General features: G+C 38.2%; 1 protein-coding gene and 2 long non-coding RNA genes across 5 annotated transcripts; 2 read left to right on the top strand and 1 right to left on the bottom strand.

The window, feature by feature from the left end:
• Positions 1-6,826: 6,826 nt before the first annotated feature.
• LOC110905796 lies at positions 6,827-8,403 on the top strand. Its single transcript, XR_002573424.2, has 3 exons — positions 6,827-7,031; positions 7,570-7,623; positions 8,179-8,403. It is a non-coding gene; the product is annotated as an uncharacterized LOC110905796 (long non-coding RNA).
• Positions 8,404-9,447: 1,044 nt separating this feature from the next.
• Positions 9,448-13,416, bottom strand: LOC110909131. 3 transcript variants are annotated; one of them, XR_002575172.2, is made up of 5 exons: positions 11,654-13,416; positions 11,513-11,553; positions 11,211-11,379; positions 10,942-11,123; positions 9,448-9,755 (listed from the first exon to the last, which is right to left on the bottom strand). It is a non-coding gene; the product is annotated as an uncharacterized LOC110909131 (long non-coding RNA). The 3 variants fall into 3 exon arrangements; XR_002575174.2 differs by lacking the exon at positions 9,448-9,755 and having other exon boundaries at positions 10,850-11,123; positions 11,504-11,553; XR_002575171.2 differs by lacking the exon at positions 9,448-9,755 and having other exon boundaries at positions 10,850-11,123.
• A 1,112-nt stretch (positions 13,417-14,528) lies between these two features.
• On the top strand, positions 14,529-15,323 carry LOC110907207. Its single transcript, XM_022152223.1, has one exon. It carries the CDS (start codon positions 14,529-14,531, stop codon positions 15,321-15,323), a length of 795 nt encoding a protein of 264 aa, XP_022007915.1.
• Positions 15,324-19,398: the final 4,075 nt, after the last annotated feature.

Here is a 19,398-nt window from a genome sequence, read left to right as displayed (position 1 = left end):
TTAACAGAACTGTTAAGTTTTTTAACAGCGGGGGGTTAATATTGCAGAGTTTTTCAATAGTTGAGGGGTAAAACAGCAAAAATTTCCTAGGAGGGGGTAAGAGTGTCAATCACATATAACCCTAGGGAGTAAAATTGCAGTTTACTCTATATTTATTCATTTCTAGCTTAATTTATTTAGCTTAAATATTATTAATACGGAGAATACTATTGTTTATGGGGAAAATAAAAAAATAAAAATAAAATGAGTAAAAATAAATTTAAGCTTAAAATGTGTTATATAAAAATATGAAGTGAAAAGATGAGCATATATGAAAACTTAGAAGTTAAAAAATAAGGGCAAATGTGTATTTATTAGATTATTTTTAACAAATTGGATATATTTGATATTTTAACTAGAGTTAATTACATAGTTAGTCCCTATTGTTTACACAAATAACAATCTAAGGTACTAAGGCTATAGGGTATGGGGGACGTCCCCCACCACGTCGAGGTCCGGCGACGCCGGCACACCGTGTCGCCCCCTCCCGTCCCGTCCTATCCGTCGATCTCTAGACGTTGGCGAAGAAGCGAATATTGTGGGCCCCCCTCCAAAAAGTAACCGTTAGAAATAAAAAAAATTAAATTACGCTCGTCGGAGTTGTGACGCCGTTAGATTTGGATTTGGGAGACGACGGCGTAATGGAGGAGTTGAAAGAGGAGGATGTGGATACGGTGCCGTTTGGTTGTTTTTTTGGTGGATTTGAAGAGGTTTTTAGGGATGAGTGTTCCGGTGAGTTTAATGGTTGTAGTAGGTATAATAATGGTGGGGATTGTTTGTTGTTGATAGAAGGAGGGAGGAAGGAGGGGGTGGTTATATGGAGAGATGAGAGGGAAGGCATAGTGAGCTTCCGGGAAGCTTCCTTGGAGAGTTGGAAAGACTATTTATTTGATTGGGAGTGTGCGGTTTGTTATTTTTCAAGGATTGATTGATTTATTAATTGGTAGTAACTAGTGGTTAAACCCGCGCTCCGCAGCGGGGCGGCCTGATTTTTAACACATTTTAACGTAGACACAATGGTAGAAATACGTGGCGGATCATCCTCCCTTGGAGGACCATCACCATACCCTCTAGCCTAATAGTTTAAAATCACATCCTGGGGGTACTAACTTTCCATTTTTAACATGTGAGGGTTTTAACGTTAATTCACTGTTAACTATTAGTAACTTAGATTGTTAGTTTGTGTAAACCATAGACATTAACTATGTAATTAATACCCTCACATGTTAAAAAATGGAAAGTTAGCACCCTAAGATGTGATTTTAAACTATTGGTACCTTAGATTGTTACTTTGTGTAAACCACAAGGATTAACTACGTAATTAACTCTTTTAACTATTTTGTAAGGACATATATGATATTTTTAGTTTTGGTTGGGTATATATAATTTTTTTTTTCAAGTTTGTAAGGGTATATATGATATTAATCCTATTTTTTATAATCAATTTAATATAATTAAAAACAAATAATAATAACCTAAGTCGACTTTAAATCAATGCACATTCTATAACAAAATTTCATTTGTGTAAGACACCAACCATAGTAACGGTACAAGCGAAAGGAGATCTCTAGTCACCAAATACACTTCTGCTACCATGGTCATAGAGAAACTTAGACCATCTGCAACCATTAATGCCCCAAGCCATGTCTGCTGGCTTAGGCGTTAAACACCATTCCAAGAGGGCGTCATGGAGGCATGAAGGTCTCTCTCATAACTGTGGTAAGAGGCATTAGGCATAAGCGTGTATGTAATTTCTTAGACAATCATACATCTCCATAAACCTGGCCCTAGTCAACTACAAATAGACTTAGGGTATGTTTGGCAAAAGTAGCTAGTGGCTCGTGGCTCAAAGCTGGTAGGTAGTGGCTGTAAGCTGGTAGCTGGTAGCTAGTAGTTGTAGCTTTTTAAATATATTTGGTGTTTGGGAGAGTAGCTGGAGCTTTTAGTAAAATGTATAAAATGACCAAAATGGACATAACTAAAAATTTAAAAAGTTTGTGCATTAAAAAATTCATTATCTTTAGAGGTTAAAATAGTCATTTTTTCCCTAAAAGCCTGTAGCTCCTTCTAAACGCTACTAATAAGAGCGTTCAACCAAATGCTTCAAGCTTCTAACCTAAAAGTTTCAAGCTCCTTCAACCAAACAAGCCTTTTTATTGAGTATGAGCTTTTTCTTAAAAGCATAAAGCTAGAAGCTCCTAAAAGTTTCATGCCAAACATACGCTTAGTAGTTCAAGGATTCCTCAAATTGAATCCTTCAGTGAAAACATAGAATGTATACCTGCAAGCTATATGATATCCATACAAGAAATATTCTAATACGCAAGTTATGTTAACTCGACACCCAAGTTTAATTGTTTATTGCTAGGTATTATACTATATAACATTTTCGGCAGTTTGTTAGGAACAGTAATTCATCTTGACCGTTCATTTTCTAATCTACGGTTGCTCCACAAAGAACCCTTGACTTAATCACAGAAATGCCATCTCCTTACTTTCGATTTCATTTTCCACCACACACAACACCTACCAAATCAGAGAAATTCCGAAAAGGAGGAACCCGACCTCCGGTGAGTAGTCCTCCGTCGGCAAAGACTGTGGGAACGGTTGCGATATGGTTGTTGACAATGGCTTGTGACGCTAATGGCCATCGGCTCACAAATTGTCAGGTCGACCTCCAGTGAGTAGGCCTGCGTCAGCAAAGACAGTGGAAGACGTTCGCGATATGGTTGTTGACAATGGCGAGTGACACTAATGGAACCATTGGCTCACAAATAGTATGTTCGACTAGGTTGTTGTCGGCGATGACAGTGGAAGATGGCTTCGAGATAGTCGTTTGGCTAGAATGGGTCACAATAGTCTCAAATTAGGAGGAAGGATGAAGGTAGACCAGTAAAAACTCTCTCGATTCTTTCTAAATTTATATGTTCATTAATGGAGATTGATTGTGGCTACGGCTTTAATATTCAATTTTGAACTATAAAAATTGAAATTCATCATGTCAAACATCACAGTAAGTTCTCCCTTCTCCAGTTAATTCTCCGAAAGGTGGTGATTGCTTGGAGGCTTTTCTTGCGTCGACGTTTAATTTATGTTTGCTTTTGACGGAACCATTGAGACCTAGGAGCTTTTACAAGCGATTGGTAGTTTTAATCTATGTAAGTGATCGTATTCGTTGATGTGCAAATGATACCTATTTCTAAATGTTCATAATTTATGTTTTCTCTTAGTATTTCATTCTTTGTTGTTATTGGTTTTTGCTTCTTATTTGTGTTTTTGTTGAATATTTTGTTTTTAATTTGGATTCTCTTCTTAATAAATTAATTTGCAAGTCATGAAAGTTTTAGTTATAGAAATTGATTACATATAAATCCAATGTGAATGTTATTTGCATCGTAAGTGTTCGATCATTTACCCAGGTGATTTTCTATTATTATTAATTACAATCTTATATATATATATATATATATATATATATATATATATATAGGTAGAGGATCTTGTAAAAAGTGGGATTTTTGTGAGAAGTGTGAGAAATAATTTGGGAATGACAAGTGTCCTTTATCCTAATTAATTCAAAAGGGTATATTAGTAATTTGACATTTTTATCATTTAATTGATTTCCAAGAATAACTGCCAAAAAAAAACTGGCGATGAGTTTTTTTAGGGTTTAAATCGAATTTTGAATTAGGAGAAATTTTAGGAAACATTATACATCTGATTGTTTTATATTCTTCATCATCTTTTAATCGCAACATCTTTTAATCATACATTGTTTATGGCGTGGTGTTTTAAACATCTGGATACATTGTTCATGGCGTGGTGTTTTAAAAATCTGGAGACATTGACTATGATTCAAGTCATGGTGTTTTATCTGGAGACATTGTTCATGGCGTGGTGTTTTAAACATCTGGATACATTGACTATGATTCAAGTCATGGTGTTTTATCTGACTTGAATTCCAGATAAAACACCATGACTTGAATCATAGTCAATGTCTCCAGATGTTTAAAACACCACGCCATGAACAATGTCTCCAGATAAAACACCATGACTTGAATCATAGTCGTGGTGTTTTAAAATCTGGGAATGTTTTTGTATTGATTGTCCAGATAAAACACCATGACTTGAATCATAGTCATGGTGTTTTAAAATCTGGGAATGTTTTGTATTGAATCATAGTCATGTTTTGTATTGAACAATGTCTCCAGATAAAACACTATGATTCAAGTCATGGTGTTTTCTGGATTCCAGATAAAACACCATGACTTGAATCATAGTCAATTTATCCAGATGTTTTAAAACACCACGCCATGAATCTGATTACAGTTCTTCTAAACGTAAAACACCACGCCTAGAATCTTATATAAAACACAGAGGCTTCCGATTTAGATATTGATTATTAATTCCGATTTTTAAGGAAAAAGGAGTGAATGTGGGTGTTTTTGGTTGTGTAGGATACGATTAACATATTTGAAAGATTGAAAAAGACACTATTGCCCTTCAATTTTACATAAGGTCCCTCTAATTAAAACACAATTTACATATTTATACCCTAATGATCTCAACCATTAGATCAAATATCCATGGTTTAAAACACTTCTTACCCTTCTTACATTTTAGACACTTTTTACCATATATATATATATATATATATATATATATATATATATATATAGGGTTAGGATAAGTTTGACTCTCGCTTTGACCATTTTTCGGCTAGATGAAGTGGTAAGGACGGTAAGTCAAGTGTTCAGTACTTGCAACCTGGTTTGTAGCCATCACAAACTGGGTACTTATCCTGAGCCAATACGTTTGTCAAAAGAAAGTTGGGAAAAAAAACCGGGGCAACGCCCCTAATTGGTTCTTAGGGGAGAAACCCCTAAGTAACGCAGGTTACAATGGGGTAATGCCCCTTTGGCATGGGTCTGGGGCAGGAGGATCCAAGGGGTAGAGTCCCTGGCTGGTTCATGAAATCTATCTCTTTGGTTCACGAAATATACACACAGATTTATACTTGTTTCCTGCATATCAAAAGTTGAGTTTTACTTGGTTGAAAAGTTTTGACGGAACAATCGAATTATTTCAATCTGAAAGTGACACTACGACTCTCGGATTTATCCAAGTGTTCATTTACGAAATTCTCCAACAAATTGTTGATAGCATTTCATAAAGATTGTTCTAAATTTGATATTAGATGATGTTTTAACTCTCTATTTTTTTTTCACTCTTCTGTTTATATGATTATTTTACATGCACTACGTAGAAATGCTTATACGGTTCATACAATTTTATTTTTACCTAAAGTTGGATATATGTTTTAAAGAGAACAAAATACATTATTTTTTTTAACAAAAGGAATACAATGTTTAGATGTGTATATATGGAGGTGATAGATTGATTTAAGTCGGTATAGGTTACAACATGTTTCTAACGAGTTAACGCTACCTGCGCATTGCGGCAGGATGTTGATTATGAATGTATTTATAATCACCATATGAGTGAGATACAAACATTCTTAAGTTTATACAAAACATTAGCGAATTTTGATTTCAATTTACGAATAGGTGTTGTGTAAATTATGATACACTTTCATCTTTGTGGGATACATTGAATTTGACGCCATAACAAAGATGTTGCTATACGTAATGAATACATTTTTGTATTTCATCTTTGTGCTACTTGAATCTATGGAGAATGCCAGATTCTTATATGTTATAAAAGGATCAATGGGGGCTAAATTTTTACAAGTTATGATCGTTGGAGGGAATTTTTTTTATAACCGGTTTTACAACTGAACCGAACCGCCAGTTGTAGACCGGTTAGGTTTCTTGATCTGAAAAACTGGTTAATAACCGAAACCGGTTTGGCAAAAACCGGTTAAAAACCGATCCCAATCGGTTACACCGGTTATTGTTTTGGACTTAAAAAACCGGTTAGTAACCGAAACCGGTTATAGAAAAAACGGTTTCCGTTTTGGATGAAAAAACCAGTTCGGTTAATAATCGAAACCGGTTTTTGAAAAAACCGATTTGTACACCTCTAGGTGGAGGGAGTGGTCACCAAATGGTGAGTGTTTAAACTATTTTCTTACCAATAATGTCATGCCATGTCAAGTCTCCACTCCACTCTCCATTTTGCACTCAATCACTAGCAATGGTCAAACATATGGAGAGTTGTAACACCCCAAATTTTATATGTTATATTATAATATTATACATATGATGCATTAGTTTGGAAAATGATAATTATAGACTTTTTACCATAGTGAAAGTTGGATATATGCTAATAAGTTAAATTGTTAAGTATGGGTAGGATAACTAAGAGGAATTAACTTAGTTATAAAAATATTTAACCTCAACATAAGAAGAAAGTTAGTTTGTGAGTAAAATGATAGAATGAAGAAAAAGAGGGAGTAAATGTGGAAGTTATAATCAAATTAAATAAAGAAAGAAAAAGAATAGGAAACAAAAAGTGTGTGTGTGTCGTGTAAGGTTGAACGTAGTGGGGCGCGAAGTGGGGCTATAGCGCCCACATACCGCCGCCCACACCACCCCCATGGGCGCTATGCTCAAAAAAAAACAAATGGCGTGATATTTTTCGCGGCGTGAGAAGGTGTTTATTTGTTCTGCATTTTCCACTTTGGTCCCTGCATTTTACACTTTGGTCCCTGCATTAAAACACTTTGGTCCCTGTATTTTACACTTTGGTCCCTGCATTTTACACTTTGGTTATGATGAGGTAGGGGCTTTATGACTACGGGCTCTAGTGACATAACGCCCCATAAAGCCCCTGTGTGACGTGGCACGACACGTGTCGCATAACGCCCACAAAAGGGCTTTATGACTACACATGGCCTAAGCGAGAAGGAGAAAAGGGGTGAAGGAGAACTTCACTAATACCACACAAAACCTGCAAATCAAAGGTCTTTAATGGCTGAAAATTGATGCATGAAGTGAAATTATTGATCATCTAGTTATTCTTGACATAAGGTAAGTTACAATTTATGATTTGATGATCATTGATGAACTGGGTTGTGTTCAATTCATGAGTTTATATGAAATTAGAATGATAATGAGTTAGAATCACCTCATGAAACATGAATCATGCTCGAATTTCTGGTTATTTTGATGTTTTGATGAAAACCCACTTGTATTAGTAATGTTATGAAGATGATCATGTTAAATGTGCGAATTAGTGTAATGATCATGTATGATGTTGCTTGTAGTGAATATTCGTTTGATGAAATTAATTTAGCATGAAGGTCATATGAATTTAGTTGAAGATGATGATTTTGCATGAACTAGTAAGATTGTGCATAAGATACTTGTACACCATGTTTTGTTTATTGTATGCACACCAAGTGTTTGATGAAATGCTTTGGGTAGTAGTTTTTATGTAATGATGATGAATCCATATTAATATGATGTTAAATGATTTGGATTGGAAAAATAATGAATTTTTGGCTCTCTATGTAATGTAAGTATGAGATAGAAGCATGGAATTGAAAATGTGGGTATGACATTGTAGGAGTAAAGGAAGAGAGCACGAGCCAATCCGGGTCGCAAACAAAGCAAGATAAAGGTAAGTTCATATGAACTTCGTCTATCCTTAATGTAAATTAAGGTGATCGTCTTATTATATTAATTCTAGTTGAAAGTCGTAGTGTAGAACATGGTAGATTGATGTGTTGAGCTTTGAAGTAATAGTTAGGAATAAGAAAGTAAAGGATGTGTATCGACCCGTTACTAACGGTTCAAAATGAGTAGAAGTTTATGATGATGATATTGTGTATGATATGACTCGTTGTCAAACGGGTCAAGATGAATGAATTAGTAATAAGAATGAAATGGTCACTATGTTGACTTGTTATGAATTGGTCCAATAACCCAAAGATGATGGAATATGAAAATGGTTAGATTTCGACCGAAGGAATGGGTCGGATAGAATGTGTAATTTTTATGATGATGGAATGATGAAGAACAAATTCATTGTAGACGAATTGTGGTATGGATGAAATAATTACATGATATGGAAGTAGGACCTTGCTAACGAGTCAAATAAGATGAGGAATGAAGAATGTAGTTTTAGTGTTTAATGACACATACTTTTAATGTATTTTTGTGATGTGAATGATAGGTAAATTGTATGCTTAGGAATGGCGAGCTTGGGACGAACACACCTCAATGCCCTCTATGCGCTTCCGGTTATGTTTAATGTCAAACGGGTCAAAACTCTTTTGGATTGTAAATGCCACTTTTATACTTAATGTCTTTTGTAAGTAAGTTAAATCGGTATTTGTGGTTTGGTAGTTTGAACAAATGTTGCATGAAATGCTTTGATGGCTATGAATTTTATATTTAACCATAAGGGTATTTTGGTAAAAAAATTTGTTACGGTATGAAAGTTCAAATTTTATGACGATTTAACCTTTTATGGAAATGGGTGTTTCAAGAGTGGTAAACAATTCTTTAAAAAAAAAAGATAAATTTGTGATTGTTTGAAAGGGGTTGGGACCCACCATTAACCCCCTCTCTCTCCCACCTCTCTCCTCTTCAAACACTCGGTGAGCATACACCGATTACACACTCCCCACTCACCGATTATACCCCTGGCAATGGTTCCCCACGCGACAAACTCCCCTCCCCGAAGCACTCCCCGAGACCACTCCCTACACCCTAACATATGAAACCAAAATAGATACAAGTGTGGTTTAACATGGAGGATTATAGAGGTTAAAGTTTGCGTGGACAAAGGAGATGAAATGGGATGTTCTATTCTCGCTTGCAAACAATAGGGTTGTTCACGAGCCGAGCCGAACCGAGCGGACCTTTGCTCATGCTTGGCTCGTTTACAAACCGAACCGAGCGGAGCGGCTCATTTAAAACCGAGCCTCAAATCAAGCGAGCGTGTTTCGAGCAGTAAATATTCCGAGCGAGCGTCGAGCGAAGTTCGAGCAATTTGGACAACCAAGTTGCCCGATTTAAATTTGCTGAGAGAGATAGTGACAATATTTGGTCTCAAGTTTTTATGTCTTTAAAAACATTCACATTTCATGGTATAATATTTTTCTTATGAATAACAATGTTGTGGCCGACGAGGCGATGATCATATTGCACGAACAATTACGTTGAGAGCAGGAGACGATCGACTTAGGGTAACGACAGGAAACATTGAGGCGATAAGCAGTCTGTCGTTTATCGGTTTAGGGTTTAACTTTTAGAGTTGATATTAATTTTTTTATTGGCATGGTTGGTCTAGTACGTATAGACGTACTTGTAAATTTGTATATAATGAACCAATATTTGTATATAGTGAAGCAAAATCTAATATAGTGGTATATATAAAACTATAAATTTAATTTATATTTAAGTATATCTGTATGTGTAATGTGTGTATATATACAGGTGTGTGTATGTATATCTGTATAATTTATGTTTGTGTATATGTATGTGTATATACATGTTTATATATGTATGTGTATATGTATATGTATATGTATATGTATACTAATTAAAATAAATAATTCGAGCCGAACCGAGCCGAGCGGACCTTTGCTCATGCTTGGCTCGTTTACAAACCGAACCGAGCAGAGCGGCTCGTTTACAACCGAGCGTCAAATTGAACGAGCATTTTCCGAGCAATTTTCGAACGAGCGTCGAGCGAGCTCGTAGCAACGAGCGGCGAGCGATTTGAACGACCCTAGCAAACAATGACTAAAAAGAAATGGATCAAAAGCAAGTAAAACATAAATTCATGCTTCAAAAGTTAGAAGTCGATATAAGATAAGAGTTTATTACATCCCAACTTTCTATATATTTTTTAGATTTTTTTTATCAGTTAATAAATTATAATATAGATGAGCAAATAGTATGATGCTCCATCTAAAAAGCATGCTGTAATTGAATGAAACCAATCATAACTTGCAACCATCGTTTGGAATAGATCTTTTTTTTATGGATCGATAATGGAGCAAGTTTGAACTACCTATTTGAGCTATTACTCAAATGCCGTTTGAATATATGGCATAATAATTGTTATAATTATGTAAATTTTTGAGTTAAAAACTTAGCATAGCTTGAAAGAGAAATACTATAGCATAGTTAACGGATCATTTTAGTATTTTGTTTATATAATTAAAATGTTATTATTTTTGGGTATTAGGTTGTTATTAACTAGGGTAATAGGTGAAGATTTCCAATAATTGAATTTAAGATTTCACTAAATGACAGGTCAAGGTTTGCATCCTAATTAGTAATTAGTAGTCTTAAAATATAGGGGAATTGACCTGTAATAATTTCACCTACGACCATTAATAATCCCACCTCAGAATATTCCCCCAACCAGTCTCACCTTTCACCTATTTTTCCTACAATGGTCCCCAATTAAAAAAACTTAACGGAGTTAAGCTTTTTTCCAAATTACAAACAGATTTTTTAGGGCTTTTAATCAGAACGATGATACGAGTCCATTGATGTAAAACTTACTTCAAAATGGTGCTCCAAGTGACTTGATTTTGGTTAATTAGAAATTTAAATACCCGAATAGAAGCGCTGTTTTCATTGTTTAGAGCACCGTTTCGAGGCAAGTTTTACATCAATGGACTCGTATCGTCGTTCTAATCAAAAGCCCTAAAAATTTGTTTGTAATTTGGAAAAAAGCTTAACTCCGTTAAGTTTTTTTAACGGGGGATCATTATAGGAAAAATAGGTGAAAGGTGGGACTGGTGGGGGGAATATTCTGAGGTGGGATTATTATTAGCCAATAAGGTTTAGGTGGGATTATTACAGGCCAATTTCCCTAAAATATATAGAGAAAATAAAAGAGTTTCTTTATGAGATATGATTATATGAGTAGTGGCAATGGCAAAACCTACACAGTTTATGTAGGTGACCAACCTACCAAAGAGCATTTTCCTGATTAGAAACAAACTAGATTTTCGCCGGGGGGCAAAGCGTTCGCTAAGTTAGTTGTCTCTGCGCGTTGCGGCGTGAGACCTATTGCTTTATGTCTTTGAAATGTTGCAACCACCACCAAGGAACAGGATCCTCAACATACAAACACCTCGAAAACTGATCACATACCTAAATACACCAAACGAATCACAACTCGTATAAACATTCATAAAAACACGTAGGCAATCAAATCTGATTAAAACTTTAAAAACATACACTTTTTTTGAAGCATGAGAACCAATATTCACATAGCCCCTTTGTTGGAGAGTCGCGAAATGAATGAAGAAGCCGTGTACGTAGCCGGTTGCCACCGCGTCTCCGCCACCGCCGCCGCACGGACACGGTTGCAACACACGCTATACATCCAGTAATTCAGATGTTGGTCCTGTGAAATCAGAATGCGGCCCATGTAAAGAATCAAATAATTAAACAATAATTTTGTTGAGTTCAGTAAAAGTAGAAGGAAAAAAATATATATTAGTCAAATGCCCAGTCATCAATCCTATTACTTGCTTCACCTCTTGGAATCCAAATGAAACCCCATTCAATTTCATCCATTCTGCATCACAAAAAAGACCAAATTACAAGCTATAACCACATTCATAAACCAGACGATTCATAATTAATTTACAATGTATTTAAAAGAACCTGGTAAACACCTTTTGTAGAGATGTTTCAATATCACCAGTAAAATACGTTTCGTGCGACCACTTGTCGATGAAGATCTCGTACAAAATTTAGCAACAACTTTACTTAAAGCAAACATAAACATTAAAGCTTTAAAACATAAAACACATTTCAGTATTTGTTAAGATACAACTAAAATTCGATCTAACGGGGAACTTGAAAAAGTTTAGAATTATTAGTACACACCTCCATGGCCATCATATACACCAAAGAAAGATGTAGTGGGGTCAAGATAAGCAACTGCAACATGCACAATACACAACCAAAAATCCAATCGAAAAACCAACATAAAACCATCTAACGACACTTTCTTTTTGGTTTCAAAAAATAATGTAAACACAGTTAACAAAAACATATCAAAATCAAGTATATGCTTGTTAAATGTTAAAAATCAACACGCCACCCTTGCATCGTCGATTAACCGTATCTAACCCGTTCATTCTTACTATCCTCAGACTGCTTATCTATTTTAGGAGTACTGCATGGTTTACCTAAAATCACAACACAATAGAGTTCAACTTTTTACAAGGGTCGGGTTAATTCATTTGCCCAACATGTTCCTCACCATAACCACAACACCCATCATCACCAAACAATTTCGTCTTCAATTCCCAATCTGATCTCTCTATCTCTTTCTATACTACTTTACCAACTTCAAACCTAAACACGTGTAAGCCAATAGATCTATAAATAAACACTTTAAAAGAAAATCTTTAAAAAAATAGGCTCAGATCACTAAATATATTAGAACAAATTAAGAGGAACTAAACTGCCATGGCTGCTTCCTTCTCGGCAGAAACCAAAAAATCATTCGATTTCCAACGGAAAATGCCACGCCAAGATGCGACAAATTTTTAACTTTGACTGATTTACTCAGACAACAAAAAAATAATCATCATCGCCTTCATCCTACTACGAAGAACAGCCACCAACATCAATAAAAAAAAGAAATAACTAAACCAATAGACTCGGATCTAATAGATCGTCATCGTCTTGACGGCTCAGTACCGCCTAGGCTGCAATCGGAGTTGCCATGCCAATAGGAAGGCCCCAATCATCGCCGGCGGTGAATCAACAATACCAGCGGTGGTAACAACAAAACCAAAGAGTAACCCAACATTAAACCACACAATGCAAAGAAAAATAAAAACCAAAACACCGACCTGAAGCCGGAGCCTCCGGCAATGGCGGTGCAATACCCACCGCTCCATTTCTCTCTCTAACACCACACAATCCCCTTTGTATCACAGATGACAACAGATCTACGCCAAATGGATCCGGCGGCGATGTATAGTTGCCAAGCATTTTAGAGAGAGAAAGATAGATGGGAGGCCAAACGTTTTAGAGAGAGAAAGAGGGGTTTGCAACCAGGCTGTCAAAGAAAGAGCAAAAATCAACCAATAACGCCTAAGAATGTTAGAAAGGAAACCAGGAAACCACCCCACAGTTTCAAGAAACCACCGTACAAAGATGAAAACACAGTGTACAACATATAATATAATGCATAAGAATGTTAGAAATTAGAAGTATATATAATAACACATGTGAAATATATGGCAAGGAAAAAAGTTGGTTGTTGCTGAATTTTGCCAAAATTGATGGCAAATGGTAGAAAATTAAATTAGCTAATGAAAATGCTATGTATTGTAGTTGGTATCTAATTGTGGGTTTATTTTGAACAACGAATTTTATTAGAAACCCCCTACTAGCAAGCGACTGACAACTGCCAACAACAACTATAATAGAACCAGAAAAAAAAGGCAATGTTTAATCCACAGAAAGCTTAACGTGTTGATGTCCCAAACAATCTTCTTAATCCTTGCATCTTCGTTGGAATACACCCTCTTGTTCCGAGCCATTCACAAACACCAGCAATCAATCATGATAACAACTTGAACAAACTTCCTTCAATGGTTAACTTCGCCAATGCTTATGAACACAAATCCCGCGAAGAGAAAGTGTAAATGGGAGGTATGTTGCTCCATGTGCTAACCATCAACCACACCATAGATGCGTACGTAGTAGCATTTGATAAGAATATGGTCAATAGACTCATCTGTGTCGTCACATAAAGGCTACACGAGTAGACACACCATTAGAAAGAACTCTCCATCTGAACATGTATCTAATTCTAGGTAGACTTAATTCTAGTTGTTCTTGTGGCTTAGTAAAAGTTGCATGTTTTTGTTATTTCTATTTTGAAGATACATGATTCTACTTTTAAAAGTGCAAGAATGGTCTTATTTTTGAAGCTTGTAATGCAAAATTGTCATTTAGTTGGATAATTATTAAAAATGAAAACTCTATCAAACCATAATATAATATCGATAAGGAGGATAAGGACGAAGTCGCGGAGACAAATGAGTTATAGGAGGCGAGTGGTATAAAAAGAGATTACAGGAGAAGAAGACACATAGATAGTTAAGTGGCAAAGACAAAGAGGTGTCTTTTATATACACGAATGAGAGTGAAAGTGTAGATGGCACTCACGCTCCCTACAAATGAAATCCGTCAATTAACAAAATAATTCTTTATGTAAGCAATTATTGCCTTGTCACTTTAAAATATAAAGAATGAAATAAGTATTAGCGGATTATATTATCTTATGTTTAGAAACGATTGTATATCCATATTTATAGGGAATTGGTTAACATTGTAATCCCTATATATATATCACATTGCATTATTGTATCAAATCAATGAAAGAGATACCGTAAATACTTTTATATTATCAGAGCCCCAAAGATCCTAAAACCCTAAGCCGTCGTCGCCTGCCTCCCTTCCCTAACCCCTGTTCCGACAACCATGGCTGGAAAAGACAAAGACGATACATGATCCTCATCAGTTATGACCGATCAGAAGGCTCTTCATCCAGTTTATTCGGTGACGAATATTCAAACCAAAGTTCGAACACTAGACGGTGTCAAGGTTACCTACACTTCGTGGGCAAAGCTCTTCAAGCTTCATGCTAAAGGCTATGAAGTACTCAACCACATCGACGGTACGGAACCCCCATCAAAAGATGACGAGAGTTACGACTCTTGGGTCAAGATCCATGCGATTGTGTTGCAGTGGATCTATGGTACGTTGTCCGATGATCTCTTGGTTCGAATCCTCGACTACGAAACCACAACCCAAAAGGCTTGGAACAAGATTCAAACGATTTTTCAAAACAATAAAAACTCGCGGGCGTCGTCTCTCATGCATGCGTTTACAACAACCACGTTGGCCTCCTGTTCATCGTTGAATGACTACTTTCACAAACTCAAAGACATCGCCGAACAACTCAGCGATGTAGACCAACCCGTTATAGAATCAAGATTGGTGCTTCAGATGGTTCAAGGCCTTCCGCCGGAGTTTGATACCACTGCTCAGTTCATCAACCAATCCAACACTTCGTGGGATGATGCTCGGGATATGATCGACCGGGAGCAGCGAAGACAAGCGGCTCGACAACAACACTCGGCTTTCGCCGCTCCACGCACGGGTCAGACACCAGGCATTCCCGCCCCTCCTCTGCCGGTTCACCCAGGTCAACAATTTGATCAGTATGCCTATCGGCAAAATAACAAAGGACGCGGCCGTGGTCGAGGTTACCGGGGCGGCCGGGGCCGTGGTCGTTACAACCAGGGAGGATATTAGCAATGGCAGCAGGGCCCATATCAGCAGCCCAACATTACGGCCCAGCCGCCACAGGCCCATGCAGCGGGCTCCCCTTCTGTTGATGCAGATTTTGTGTCCGATGCTTGTCGAATAGATTAGTTATTATTTTACGCTGAACTTGTAATAGTTAGTGAAACGGTCTATCGAACGTGTATAGACCCGCTCGTTTGAAGTGGTCAAACGAGAGGGTTATTCGGTTGACCGTGTGTGTTTGCAAGACAAGGGGTGTGACTATAAATAGAAAACCCTTGCCATTTGCAACACAAGAGAGTTAGAGAAGGTTTGAGACCTCACCGGGAGAGATCACCACTTGGTCTCTCCCCGGATGTATACTCCTTTGGTATTAGTTCGGTTGTCTTGTAACCGGGCCGATTTGTAATGTTTTACTACCGGATTAATACAAAGTTGTTTGTTTATCATCTCTAATCTCTCCCGTCTTTGAACATAATCACAAGAATCACGGTTTCGATCCAGAAAAAATTTTCATATGTTGAATTTCTTCGGTAAATTTCTAAACGCAATCACAGGTGGTAGAGTTTGTGATTTTCTGGTAATACAAACGGTTCTGCGTGGAATGTTTTGCACAGACACATATTTGAGGATTTTAATTAATTCTCCAGCCAGCGTGAAGAGTTTTGCACGGAAACATACAGGTATCTAAAGTCGACAGTAGTTTCAGAGCGCTGTTTACTGAAGACCTGGGGGAATCTTTATGAAAGTTGATAGTTCAAGGCTGAAGACCTGCAGGATTCGGTTTTAGGTTTGATGTTTCTTTGGGATTTTACAGGGATCTGGGGGTAACTCAATTCGTTGAGTTTGCAAACGATGTACTTGGTCAAGCTGACTTCCTGAGTACTGATGCTGAGGATCCGTAGTGCATTACGTGGTCAACTTCACAAAGGCGAGACAATGAGATCTGGATGTAGTTCAACTGAGCGTGCTGTTTGGTTGAGCTTGCAAGGGATACACTTGGTCTAGCTGACTTTCTTGAGTGTTGATGCTGAAGATTAAAGTGCATTACTTGGTCGATTCCACAAAGACGGTTTACAGAAGACAGTTCACCAGAAATCTCTATCAATGTAGTATGCTTGAAGATCAAGACTTGATGCAGTTTTTTTAAAGAATGGAACCCTTATCAAATGCCGGTTGGAGTATTGGAAGATCAGCGGAAGATCGGTCAATTGAGCCTTTTGAGGAAATTGCACAACACCCAACACGGATACGCGTACTTTGAGGGGGAAATATTATACAAGGAGCATCAAGATACTACTTACCTGGATCATCGGTCAAGGGGGAATTTGTTAACACAGAGAAGATGAATACTTGACTGAAGATCGATTGCAGTTGCATTTTCAGCATTCGACAGCAACGGACAAGGGGGAATTTGTTGATGCAGATTTTGTGTCCGCTGCTTGTCGAATAGATTAGTTATTATTTTACGCTGAACTTGTAATAGTTAGTGAAACGGTTTATCGAACGTGTATAGACCCGCTCGTTTGAAGTGGTCAAACGAGAGGGTTATTCGGTTGACCGTGTGTATTTGCAAGACAAGGGGTGTGACTATAAATAGAAAACCCTTGCCATTTGCAACACAAGAGAGTTAGAGGAGGTTTGAGACCTCACCGGGAGAGATCACCACTTGGTCTCTCCCCGGATGTATACTCCTTTGGTATTAGTTCGGTTATCATGTAATCGGGCCGATTTGTAATGTTTTACTACCGGATTAATACAAAGTTGTTTGTTTATCATCTCTAATCTCTTCCGTCTATGAACATAATCATGAAAATCACAGTTTTGATCCCGAAACCCGGACCTACACCTTCGCCGGGCTATGGCTGGTGGCCTACTCCGCCACCGTGTCCTTACCCGGCCCAATCTCCATGGACTTCCACCTGGGCCCGACCTTCTGCACAGGCTCCACCGAACCAGCCCCCTGCCTACGGCCCACATCCACCGACTCAGCCCCCTGTCGCTCCCGGGTAGGGTCTCGCAACCCAACAACAGATGCAACCTCCTGCTCCTTATGCCCCTCCATATGGGCCACCACAGGTCGACCCGCTTAATCCCACTGCACTTGGAGCTGCTCTTAGCACACTCTCTCTGAATCAGTATGATCCTCAATGGACTATGGACACCGGCGCATCCTCCCATGTTACACCGGACTCTGGTAAAATCACTACTCCTTCGTCTCGTTCTATTAATGCTAATATATTTGTTGGTAATGGCCAAACGTTGCCAATCACGGGTTCGGGTAACGACACTCACACTTTGCCAAACAAAACCTTTAAACTCAATAATATACTCCTTGCACCCACTGTTATCAAAATTTTACTTTCTGTTCGCAAATTTACTCGTGATAACCAACTTTCTATTGAATTTGACCCTTACAGTTTTACTTTGAAGGACCTCAAGAGTGGACAACCCCTTTCCCGCCATGATGCACCGGTGATCTCTACCCATTTACCGCACCAACTCAAGTTTTTCTCACATCATCTTCTGACAAGTGGCACAATCGTCTTGGACACCCTGGCACCCAAATTTTATAATCGCTTTCTAGTCGTCATTTAATTTCATGCAATAAAGACTGTTTTGATTTTTGCAATTCTTGTCATTTATCGAATAGTAAAAGACTACCTTTTGTTGAATCTACTTCGTTTACTTATGCACCATTCGATATTATCCATTGCGATTTATGGACATCCCCTGTCATGAGTAAAACGTCTTATAAATACTATATGGTGTTGATTGACAACTTTTCTCATTATGTTTGGGTGTACCTCTTAAAATTTAAATAAGAAGTATATGCCACCTTTGTTAAATTCCATAAACTTGTTCAAACACAATTTCTCAAAAATATCAAAGCATTCCAATGCGATCTAGGGGGAGAATTCGATAACCATGCTTTCCATAACTTCGCCTCCACTAACGGGCTTGTTTTTTGCTTCTCGTGCCCACAAACTTCCTCGCAAAATGGCAGGTCCGAACGTATGATACGCTGGCTCAATGACATCATCTGGGCCTTACTTATTCATGCACACTTACCACCCGCCCTTTGGGTGGAAGCTCTCCACACTGCAGCCTATTTGCATAACATTTTGCCCACCAAAAGACTGAACTACAACACCCCCACCTATGCATTATATTGGTGTCATCCTACTTATGACCACTTACGTGTCTTTGGGTGTACATGTTACCCAAACATGTCAGCTACCCAACCCCACAAATTACACACCCGGTCGACTCGATGCGTCTTTCTTGGTTACCCGGAAAACTTTCGTGGCTACCGTTGTTTGGATCCCACAACCGGCCGGGTACATATCTCTCGCCATGTGGATTTCGAAATGAGTCCACATTCCCATTTGCCCACCCGATGCCATCCACTACATACGACTTCCTGACCGATGATGACCACTTGCCTACACCATCTTTCCAATTTCCCCATGCACCAACTCATACACAACCTATCCCATCACCAACATCCCCAACACCCACCCCTACTCCACCCGTCCCACCTCCGCTCAACCCGAACCCACCCCCACATCCGCCTACGTCCCCTTCGCCACCTAATTCACCACCCACTCACCCAAGCCACCCGACCCAACCCACACAAATAGCCCCCATCCCTTTCGCCACCCAAAATACTCACACTATGACAACCCGAGGTAAGGTCGGGATTTCTAAACCCAATCCCAAGTATAACCTTCACATGACTACCACTCACATCTCACCCATTCCCACATCCTACCCTCGAGCTATAGCCGACCCGAATTGGCAACAGGCAATGGTCAACAAATATAATGCATTAATGGATAACGACACTTGGGAGTTGGTTCCTCGACCGGGAACTCATCCGGTGATTCGTTGCATGTGGTTATTCCGGCATAAATTTAAGCCGGATGGGAGTCTAGACAGGTATAAGGCCCGACTTGTTGTTAATGGGAAATCTCAAACGGTCGGGATCGATTGTGATGACACTTTTAGCCCGGTTGTTAAGCCGGCTACTATACGCACGGTTTTGTCTCTTGCTTTGTCACGAGGATGAGCAGTTCATCAA

Source organism: Helianthus annuus, chromosome 14, assembly GCF_002127325.2.
Source record: "Helianthus annuus cultivar XRQ/B chromosome 14, HanXRQr2.0-SUNRISE, whole genome shotgun sequence".
NCBI lineage: Eukaryota > Viridiplantae > Streptophyta > Magnoliopsida > Asterales > Asteraceae > Helianthus > Helianthus annuus.
This window is presented reverse-complemented; position numbering and strand designations above follow the sequence as displayed.